Source organism: Chelonus insularis, unplaced genomic scaffold, assembly GCF_013357705.1.
Source record: "Chelonus insularis isolate UGA/USDA-ARS -01 unplaced genomic scaffold, ASM1335770v1 contig_144_pilon, whole genome shotgun sequence".
NCBI lineage: Eukaryota > Metazoa > Arthropoda > Insecta > Hymenoptera > Braconidae > Chelonus > Chelonus insularis.
Window position 1 is genome coordinate 404023 of NW_023276385.1, and position 11531 is coordinate 415553.

The 11531-nt window shown below is 29.2% G+C and overlaps 4 protein-coding genes across 4 annotated transcripts; 1 reads left to right on the plus strand and 3 right to left on the minus strand.

Moving 5' to 3' along the window:
* Positions 1 to 191: 191 nt before the first annotated feature.
* LOC118075044 (thioredoxin, mitochondrial) lies at positions 192 to 973 on the minus strand. Its single transcript, XM_035096640.1, has one exon. The coding sequence runs from the start codon at positions 832 to 834 to the stop codon at positions 415 to 417; it is 420 nt and encodes a 139-aa protein (XP_034952531.1). The 5' UTR covers positions 835 to 973; the 3' UTR covers positions 192 to 414.
* Positions 974 to 2070: 1097 nt separating this feature from the next.
* On the plus strand, positions 2071 to 3820 carry LOC118075041 (leucine-rich repeat-containing protein 59). The gene is made up of 4 exons (XM_035096638.1): positions 2071 to 2355; positions 2438 to 2497; positions 2609 to 2731; positions 2813 to 3820. The coding sequence occupies exons 1-4, from the start codon at positions 2263 to 2265 to the stop codon at positions 3506 to 3508; spliced, it is 972 nt and encodes a 323-aa protein (XP_034952529.1). The 5' UTR covers positions 2071 to 2262; the 3' UTR covers positions 3509 to 3820.
* Positions 3821 to 3928: 108 nt separating this feature from the next.
* On the minus strand, positions 3929 to 7387 carry LOC118075032 (uncharacterized). Its single transcript, XM_035096622.1, has 3 exons — positions 6472 to 7387; positions 5727 to 6242; positions 3929 to 5648 (listed from the first exon to the last, which is right to left on the minus strand). The coding sequence occupies exons 1-3, from the start codon at positions 6521 to 6523 to the stop codon at positions 4075 to 4077; spliced, it is 2142 nt and encodes a 713-aa protein (XP_034952513.1). The 5' UTR covers positions 6524 to 7387; the 3' UTR covers positions 3929 to 4074.
* Positions 7388 to 8165: 778 nt separating this feature from the next.
* On the minus strand, positions 8166 to 11220 carry LOC118075007 (uncharacterized). Its single transcript, XM_035096587.1, has 7 exons — positions 10952 to 11220; positions 10519 to 10850; positions 10182 to 10454; positions 9837 to 10117; positions 9516 to 9763; positions 9096 to 9450; positions 8166 to 9023 (listed from the first exon to the last, which is right to left on the minus strand). Exons 1-7 carry the CDS (start codon positions 11218 to 11220, stop codon positions 8166 to 8168), a joined length of 2616 nt encoding a protein of 871 aa, XP_034952478.1.
* Positions 11221 to 11531: the final 311 nt, after the last annotated feature.

The window sequence follows — 11531 nt, forward strand, 5'->3', positions numbered from 1 at the left end:
AATTTTGATATTAATAACTTTTATTTAATGAATTTCTATCGATTATTAATTCATTACAATCCTTATTCAAATGAACATTTTTTCTAGTTCTGAGAAAAATCAAACATTGTTTTAAATATTCTTTTGTAATTGTAGATAATTAATTGTACTAAAAAATTAATAATTTTGTTTCATTCTTTTATATTTTATTTTACAAATATAAATATACAGAAAACTCTAATCATAGCGTCTGAGAGAGGTTTTACATTAAATGAAATAACAAGAAATATTCGAGTGAAAATTAAAATTTTAGTCTCAATATATATTGGCATAAGTAATAAAAAAAAACACTCAGTCAATCTTCATGATAGTACAATAACTTAAGAAATTTACATTCATATAAAAATCATTGTTACTAAGTCATTGAGGCAACTTTTAAGAACTCTGATCTGTTGTATCAGATATCGTATTAGTCAATTTTTTTATTAAATTATCTATCATCGTGGCATCGACTAACCCAATAAATTTATCGACCACTAACCCATTGGAAACTGCAATAACAGCAGGTACAGCTTTAACTTCAAAGGTATGTACTAGTTCAGGGTTTCTTTCAACATCTATTATAGCAAGATTGAGATCGGACATAGGTCCAATGAGCTCTTCAAGCTTTGGCGTTAAAATTTTACAAGGATCACACCATTCCGCATGAAAATTCACTATTACTGGCAATTTGCTATTCATTACTTTAGTTATAAATTCATTATTGTCTGTTATTTCAAATTTTTTGTTATATCTACTTATTAGCGAAATATTTCGTGCAGATAATTTAAAAATATTACGAAAGTTATACAACATTTTAGCTAAATGTTTGTTAAATACAATAATTTCTAAATGGCAAGCCAACAATAGGCCTGAAAACTTTTTACAATAAAATAATATATTACTTAAAAATGATTAGTTTAGGAACTAATGGACCCAATTGACAATCTTTCGAGGTATTTGAGTTTCTATTAACTCGTACTTGACATATCCAAATACAGCAATGAGTGAAGAACCAGCTAGGATAATAAGAAGTATGACTCTCCAGATAAAGAGCTGATCGTACGGCTGGAATAATAACAAAAAATATTAAAATTATATTGATAAAAATATTTAATTTCTCAATATATTCTTACCTTTTCTTGATAAGGAGTTGGAAATTCAGAGCTTCTTGGTACACTTATTAATATTATAGTGATTATGGCAGCAACTAACACAGCAACAATACCAATTCTTCTATTGATTCTAAGCGACAATGTCAAAATTAAAGCTGCTGATAACCATAAAACCAGGATAACAAAGAGACCAACTCCAATTCCAAGTATAAGAGTTGTCATCACCTCAAACATTCAGTAAGCTTTACATGAGTTTACATAATCACTCGTTTTTATTACGAATAAAATATTTATAAAAATAGATTTGACATTTTCATTAATAATTTGTTATAATACCTTTCCACAATATCTAAAGTTCGGACTTTAGTAAAAGTTTCTATCAATTATTAATCTCATGAGAGTAAAAATTTGGAGATTAGGAAATTTTGTTTCGTCATGAATAAATATATATTTATAAAATTTATTCAAAATTATATTAATCAAAAAATGGTTGTTTTATGAATTCATAATTAACGATTAAATATGCTCAACAAACAAAATTGTTCGTTCACTTTTCTGATAATTAATATTACGAAAATAAAATTAAATAAAGAACTTAGAATATTTTATTTCTGCTTTAGTAAAAAAAATTTTTCACTTATCCAAAAAGATAAAATAAACCCTTTATGGGAGAAAAGATAAACGTCTCACGTCCCTCTGACCAGGGAATTATTATTATTATTATTGGATGACAACAGTCTTGGTGTATTCAACTAACAAGAAAGGAATGTTTATCATTTTCCTATGGTACAACTACTTTCGACACTAGCACTGCAGTCGGCTTACATATGACGATAGTTTTGTTTACTCCAATTTTGTGACAGATACTATATGTGTGTATGTACATGTTAAAAATTGTTATACATACATAACACGTAGTAATGTACATTATCTTTTTCAAAAGTACATTTAGAGAGAAGTCTTCTCTCTGGTACACGTAACTTTTACTGTAATTAAAAGCCCATTTGCCAACGTGTACGATAAGTTGGATTCAAAATTTTGATAAAACATTTAGAACAACCTTTTTTTGCGTCAATTTTCTATTTTAATAAAATTATATTTTAATATAAATTGAAAGCTACTTACCAAGATGACTGTAAAAATTAAAGTAAAGGATAAACTGGAAGATGATATTTTGGATTTAAGTTTTTGTGATTTGCGTGAAGTTCCAATTAAAGAAATTGTAATATTTACTGAAAATACGTTTTATAAATTATTATATGATCCTTAAATAATATTAATAATTATTTTACTGTAAATTTTAGGCACCAATTAAAAAAGCATCTCAGTTGGATTTGTCAAACAATCAATTAGTTTCATTACCGGTAAGTTCAAAATCATCGATGACAGCTTATTTTTGTTTATATTTTCTTTAAATATAAATAATGTAATTAATTGAAAGTAATAAATAATCGTTTACTCAATAAATGTTTTAGAATTCAATCATCACTCTAAGTCATATTGTAAAGCTCGTTCTCAGTAAAAATATGTTAACTGAAATACCAGAAAATATTGGAGAAATGCGTCAATTGAGACATTTAGATCTTTATAGTAATCAGGTATATTTATGTATACAATGAAATTATAAAATTTGATTCAATATAAATAATCTATTTTATATTTTATTATTTTGTTTATAGATTAGTAGGCTCCCATTAAGTATGGCTGAATTAAAAAATCTTAAATGGTTAGATCTCAAGGATAATCCTCTAACATCAGCTGTAGCAAGTGTTGCTGGACCTTGTAGTAATAGCAATGAGTGTAAAGCTTGTGCTCGTAATATTGTATCGTACTTAATACGTATAAAACAGTCAATTGAAGATGAAAAATTAAAACGAACTACCGTAAATAATACAAACGAAGGAGCAGTAAAAAAAGAAAGTAAAAAGAAAAAAAAGAAAAATCTTGATAAAGGAGATAGTGCAAAAAGTACGGATAAAGTATCCGAGGCATTAATTGCCGAAAAATTAGCAACTGTAGGGGCTTCTGATGAAAAAAAAAATGAGGTAAAAAACTATCTTAAAAATTCGGAACACTCAAATAATAGAAAAATATGTAGTCTACTTGGTAAAATTTTTTATTCAACAATTTTATCAATTTTAATTGCAATATTGTTCATACCATTAGCATTAATATTATTGCCTAAGTATGATCAGTCGCTTTCAAATGATTTGATGTCTTACTTACAAACTCAAACAAATTTACCTGCGAAACATTATCAGGAAATAGGTATAAAGAAGTTCAATGAAATTTTAGAACAGATACTAATAATATTTGACAATTTAAAAATATTAACTATAGACTATTATGAAAAAATTATCAGCAACTTTAAATAGATAACTTTTTCACAGTTACAATAATAAAATTAATTGAATATTCCTGGAAATGCTGATATACAATCAGCTATTGAAATTTTATTCGAAAAATTTTTGACTTCGAAAATAATCAATTGACATTCGTAGATAAGCTAAAAATTATTTTATTGACTTTGATGTAATTTTATGAAAATTTAATTATTTTCACCTATTCACGTAAACAATAGAATAAACAAGTGGAATGATAGTCCAGGAGAATTTTTGTTCTTTCTAATGAAAGATGAAAATCGCCACCAAGTGGCTCAAAGAAATATTTTAAATAATGTGTAATAATAATATTAGTTCGAAATTTATTAAAAATTTTATTACATTCTATCATATAAATATAAATATATTAAAATCATAACATATATACAATAAAAAAACGTTTTATATTAATTATTGACAAGAGATTTATTGACTTCCGATTAAATTAGCCTATTAAACAAAGATTATCATAACTATATATATATATGAGCTTTTAATTTTACCACAAGTTTTACAACATATTCGTTTTATTATATTTCATTAAAATTGACCATTTTTGTTTATTTTCTTCCACTTGCAAATCGATTCCAAGCTTTGCTAACATTTGACAGTGTTTTTTCCGATGAAGAATTAGAGCATGCAGAGTCTCTTCGTCTTGCCCGGAAGTCAACAAGTATTGCGACGTCATCGTAAAGTTCTTCAGTTGGCGCGACTCCTAATTGACCTCCAGAGTCAATTGGATCTTGCGGCCGTGGAACCTGATAATGTTCTACATCATTTTCAAGTTCTTTAGGCTTAAAGCTCGACTCATTCATGACTGTTGATGAATTTTTCGCTCTTGTGAATTCATTATTAAGACTCGGTGATTCAACAATACAACTTCCAACACTTATATTATGAGTTTTCAAATCTAAATCGTTTCGTAATGCTTCAATATCATCATATAATTCTTCAATATTTTCTTTTGATTTGAAATTATCAATGGTTGGAGGTTTTACGTATAAAGGACGTGGAGGAGGGGGACATGTATACTCTGGCATTGTTCCCATAATTAAATTGTTATTCTTGGCACTAGAAAGCTCAGAGACATCATCATAAGTGGGTAGTTCCTGGCTTATTTCACTTTGAATCGGAATAATCTCTTTTGCAGAATTTTTCTTGTTTTTTTCTTTTTTCGTGGAATCCTTTTTATTCCTCATACGACCTAAGAATGATTTTTTTCTTGGAGATTCTTTTTTTACATTATCAACAACCACTTCTTTGTCATCATATGTTATCGATTTAGGTTCTTCATGGGTACTTTCCTGCAGTGAAATATTATTATCTACTATATGAATATCGTCGTAAGTATCAGTATGTGAATTACGTTTAGAAAAATCTTTTTTCTTTTTTGATTTATCGTCTTTCTTCTTCTTAGCTTCTGCAACATCATCGTAAGTCTCTACTTCCACCTGTTTGCCGTTTTTCATTGCTTGTTCATGTTTTTTCAAATTCTCGTAAGTACCTGATGGTTGTTTGAGGTCTTCTATATCGTAGTAAATTCCATCTTTGTCATATCCATCATCCATAGTGTTAAAAGAAAATGCTGGTTCATGATTCTGAGGAAGAGATGGAAGTCTTCGCGGTGTTTGAGCCAAGAACGGTATTCTTGCTGGTAATGGTGGAGCTTCTAATATCTTTTTCTTATCTGAAGAACTTAAAATATGTTTTGATCTCAATTGAATGCCATCTTCATTATTTTTCTTATTATTTTCTATTTCTTTAATATTTAAAATTTTTTCATGATCAGCATCACCAATATCTTGGTATCGTTCTTCAGCTGTGAATGATGTATTTTTTTCATGAATTGATGTAATTTCTTTGATTAATCCATTTGTACTCTTTCTTACGGAATCTATAGATCCTACTTTATTTATTATTGCTATCCACTGCTCCGCTTCCTTTGGATGTTTGGCTATAAATTGATAAGTTTTATCACCGAGACAAAAAATTTCAAATGCAGGCTTGTTACGGTCTAGATCGCGAGATATTACATCTGTCACAGGGCGAGCAGAATAACCACGTATTGAAATCACTTCTGCTGGATGTTTATCATGTTTTGTGTTATAGATTAATAAATGACGTCCTACGAGACCTGTAATCAAACAAAAATTCTTGTGATAACAGGAAAAAAATAAAAAGAAACAAACAATTTAATTCAATAGAATCTTACCAATCCAACACTCTCGAAGTTGATCAAATAATTGAAAACCAAATAGTTTACGTTCTTCTTTTTGAAATAAAATACCACATTTATTCATATTTAAATGACATTTGCCAACACATTTCTTAAGACATTTACATTCACACATGATTTTAGTCTGCTCAGCAGAAAAGTTTCGATAGGTAGCTTTTAATTTTTCTTCCTCTATATTTTGTTCTGTTGTGTGTGTTAGTTCTTCTTGGAAACACTCATATTCATCTTGAGAAATTTTTGGAGTACATGGATTATCAGAGTCAATATACTCAGTTAAATGAGTATCATTGCTGTTTGCAGATTTAGACTTAACCAAAAGCAATCCTTTGCCTTTTCCGGCATTCATGTCAAGGTATGGTTCAGGCGAGGCCGATCGTTGACCCATTGCAACCAAGCTACACTTAGATCGACGCAATAAATTTGAACGATCATTTTCCAACGCTTCCGGAAGATTTACTTCCTCTGAGAGAGATTCCAAGAAGTTTACTAGATCTAAAAAAACATTATTTTATGCAGAAAATATAATTGATTTAAACATGTTTTTTTTTAATAAAAAAATTATCTTTGAATATTTAAACCAATGTTTTAATTTATTAAGTTATTTTTTAATATCAAAGATAAATATAGTACTGATTAATTTAGAGGAAAATTGCTTAGAAGACTTTCTCTAGCTAGTAAGGAAAAATATCAACTACACATTTTTTACTAAATATTTTCTTACCATTTAAAACATCCACAAGATCAGACTCAATCCCCATAATTTTATTTTGCATCAATAATTTATCTCATTGATAATCTGATTAAACAAACACAAATCTTTTATCTTGTTCCACACTTATCCACATCATTATGTTCATCAAGTGACGTTTAGAGTATTTATCATCAATGCATCACCAATGTGGTATTTGCAATACAATGATATAGTAACTACACCATTACATATACTCACTTAATAAAAACAAGACTAATCAGTAATTTGATATTTATATGAAAAAAATCACAGGATGTTTCAATCGTATAGCAGGATGTAAAACGATAATTTCTTATTCTATCTTAGAGTTGATTTCATTCAGCAGGAAAGATGATGATTATATAGAACGTAATGTACTTTTTTAAAATTTAATTCACATAAATTTATGTAAAAATTCTATTTCTTCATTTTTATTAATTGAAAGAATAAAATTCATAAATACAAGAAGAGGCGTAATCCTAACGCCTCCAGTTTTTCAACTAAATTCATCAAGTTTTCAAATAAGTGACTTATCGTGTTTTTTTTTATATTAATTTATTCCTCTTAGTTTTTCACTTTGTTTCCATTTTTTCCAATAATATATCTCATGTAGTTTATGTTTAATAATATAAGTACTCTCGATATATTGCATGAATATCGGTCTCCACTGTATGCATAATTTTTCTTGATTTTGATATGATTAGAATGAACTTTATAAGAGATTGACAAATTTTTAAAAGTTGTTAAAAAGTTAAATTAAAAATGCAGATATTTTGAGACACTAAACAGTGAATACACTTTTAAAACCGCTGACTTGGACACAAGTAGTAAGCAATGCAACACGCGAAAGGCGTATGAAGTCTCTGAAAAAGGTCGTGTTGCCTCAGCTGCCTCGACTCCCGCAGAGACGTTGTACGACTCAACATAAGTACAGCTTGTCACATCACTACATTATCCATCAGCATAACACGCAAGGTTCCCTCTCCTCAGTTTCACAGTTCACTCTTCATGACTTCTAATCCTTTACTTCTTACATTGACGCTGACTCACTCACTTTTAATTCATGTCAATTATTATCATGACTTTTTACTCTTTTCTCGACTTAATAGTTAATCACATTACAACCTGTTAGATTCGATTAATGATGCCACTGATGAATTAATTGATGATAAAAAATGTGAAATATCAAATAATAATTCAAGTGATAAACATTTACAATATGAACTAGATTATAGATACATTATTATCATTAGATACTTATTAATAAATACATTTTCTAAACAAAAAAATATTAGAATTAGTGTGAAAAATTAAATTTAAATAACTTTACACATAAAAAAATCAATAAACTTTCTACAGTGGTACAATTTTAAATAAATGTATCACTTTAGAGGTATTAAATACTTTTGGATTACTATTTTACTACCATGAATATTCCAGAAGATATTTCTACCGAAATGGAAACTCGTTCACATCGTCACGCGATTCTGTCACTTGAGATGGGTGATCAAGGAATTCCCGACCGCATTTCGTATCTTTAATCGATTGCCAAAAGAAGAAAAAAATCCAAAAATTCTTAAAAGCTTGATAAATAAGATAAGTATAAAAGAAATTCCGAATCAATGTTTGGTAGTTTTATGATTTTTTTTATTAATTCTGTTGCAATACTTACAAATAATTACATATTAATGTTGGTAAGATTCAGGAAATATTATTTTTTGGATCTTTGTAGCATATAACACTTTTTTTGTCCAAGGATCAGTATGAAAAATACGAAATTTACAGGTTTCACATTTTGCGGCGTGGATTAAAAAGCTAGCAGATTGTTCCCACCATTTTCTAAGATCTTGTCGCCGAGTTTCTTGAACTTGGATATCACTAGATTTTTCATCTCTTGCTACTCGTGAGCTATATTTTGGACATGAGAGTTTAACATGTGGTGTTAAAGATTCTTCAGTGTAATTATTATCCACTGACTGCCTCGAAGCTGCCCTATTTTCAACTTTAAGCGTCGAAGCATGTGTAGGCGCAGAAATTCGATCTAATTGAATACTTTTTTTCTTTTTTTTCTTTTTTTTTTCGATAGACAACTCATTTTTAGATGGAGTCGACTCCTCTTTCATTTGTGGTTTGGGTTCATTAGGCTTAGCATTCAAATCTCCAAAAAGACCTTTAGATTCAGCCACTTTAATCATAAATAATGAATTAAATTGCATCATTTCTTTTCGTCGTACAACTCCAAGATAGCATCCATCCTCTATCATAGCATCCGTAGTTTTTTTCTGTTTTTTAATATTTTTAACGTCTTTAGAGTCTTCAATGTCATCGGAAACTTTAGAATCCAAATCGAAAATACTTTCTATCTCAAATAAATCACTATCAGGTACAGAAACTTGGTTAACATTTGTTATCTCTTCTTCATTATCTCCATGCTCATCTCCAGAACTTTTAACTCTAGATTCTAATCCTGACCGTTTTCCAGCTCTTGATGATCCTCTACCACTCTTTGGACTAGTTTCTTTTCCGGGCGATTTTTTTTTTGGCTTTGAAAAAATTTTTAAGAGCTCATTAAATATTTGTATTTTTTGAGCCATAAAATCTAATTATAAGCTTACCATATTTTCTCTGTTATATTTATCAACTGCCATTTTATTTGCATATTCAACAACTTGATGAAGCATTTCTACAGTTTCAGAAGGTAAAGTACTATGAGCTTCATAAATAAGTAATTGAACATTTGGTCTCGTTAAAGCATATTTTAGACATGTCATTTGGCCAGCTAAAAGCTCTCGTGGGCGTTCTAATTGTGATCGATCATCTAAATTTGTTAAAGATTCTAATAACACTGTATCTCCACCTCTTGCCACTATTAAATCAACAATATTCCTTAGTCCAGTATAAGAACAAGGTGGTGTTGCTAAAACAACTGTTGCTCGTTCTAACTCTTCAAACCTTGGAGCTTGAATATAACTTGAAAATTAAAACAATTTAAAAGGAGCTAATACCAATACATATTTTTTGTTTAATTAACATACCTTTCAGAAAAAATTTTACATTGCTTATCAGTAATTCCTAAGTCTTTAAGATAAGCTTCGTATTCTTGTTTCCGTGATTCTGCTCCAAAAGCTAAAAGTCTCCCAGCTTCTTCAATATCTATGAGTAACCCTGCAAGATAACCAATATGACGAGGTGCTATTGTGTGAGTTAAAACCACAGGGCCACAGAGATGACCAACACGAATTGCTTTAGTTAAAGCTGCTGCCCCAAGACACAATGATCTTTCCTTTATTAGTTTTAAATTGATGGATTAATTATCCTTTGAAATGATAAATTATCAACATATGGTTTTGTCTTACCAAAAAAACAAACTTATGTTTTTGGACCAACTCTGACTTGGCAAGTTGTTCTCTTAGTTTTTCATGAAGTAAAATTATTTTTGGACACACAGGATCAAAAGCATAATTATTTTCTTGTAACTTTTTCCAATTAAAAGATATTTCAAGTCCAAGCTTGGACATCTCCTCAATAAAATCAGATTTTTTTGGTATTTTTATCGTATTTACCCATCCTGTTGCTATTGCTTGTTCATATGTCCAGTTTATTCCTTCATTTCTCAAATGTACTGGTAATAAGTTGTCTAATTTAATGAAAAAAATGATCATTCATTTATTGGTTTTTTATTAAAATAAATAATACCTTACCTAAAGTAAAAGCTGCTCCGCCAATTCGAAGTCTAGAAACACTTGCAGCGAGTTTGGTTTTCATTTTAATCAAAGCTTCTTCAATATCAAACAATGCCGCAGCTTGAAACATTTTCCTCCTAATTTCTGTCACTGATACATGAACAGGGTTAGTGAATTTTTTTCCTAACATATCATACAAAAGTAACCAAACATTTCTTTCTCGATCTCTTAGTTGCGGATATCGATTCCAAAATCCAGCATCATTAAGAGTTTGATTTAAAATTTGTTTATCTAATAATATGAATTAATTTGATTGGTAAAATGTAATTAATAATTTTAAAAATTAATATCTCACATCTTAAAACGTCATAAACGAGACCAAAAACTCGACGCATTTCAGCTTCATCAGCATAATCTGTCTTCAGTGGCAATGTTTCCCCTTGTAAGACCTTAGCTGCTAAAATTATGTCATCTAATCTCCAACCAGGTTCGACATACGATTCAGTTATTGAATTTTTTGAACTTTCAGTATGCATTGATGGTACAAAAATATTTTTATCAACTTTTTCGTCTACAATTTCTCCTTCAACTCCTCTATCATTTGCAATTGGTTCCCATTCCCAAGGAATTTCATCTTCTAATGATAATATCTTAGTATCATCTAGTTTTATATTAATTTTTGAATTACTTAATTCTTTTCTAAAAATATAAAAATGATTAAATCAAGCATTCATGATAAGAATGAAAAAAATTAACAAATTCTCTTATTACTTAATAATATTACTCACTCTCGTTCTACAGCTTCAGCATCAAATTCTCTCTGCAAATCAACTAGTCGGTAATAAACTTGATGCCTCCATTCTTCATTACTTGGTAAAATAAGTTCGTCGAGCTCTTTAGATCGTAATTCTTCGTCTGCATGTTCAACAGAGTCCTTCCAGCTCGCCAACATGACTTTAAAGACTTTGGAGTATGCTCCAAAAAGACTAATCTTCCTTGGAGTGAATGTACTATCATTTTCTTCAACATTTTCTTTTTTATTACTCGATGGGCTCATTGATTCCTTAAAAGACCAATATATTTTTGAATTATTTTCTCTATATTATCAATCTAATATATGATCAGTCTATCAATAAATATAAATCGTTTAATTTCGTGAAATTATTCAAATAAGTGAATTATGATAAGTAGCATTGTGAGGTCTTGATCGTATTGAAAGTTGAAAAGAAACTAACGTTCAATTCTTGGTAGTCTTTCAACTCGATTTACCAGCATCGCGTGTTAGAGAAATATCTTATATCACGGTTTTGTATTTTCATAGCAAATAACGATTTCATAGATACGAATATCGTAGCTTTGTTATCTTTA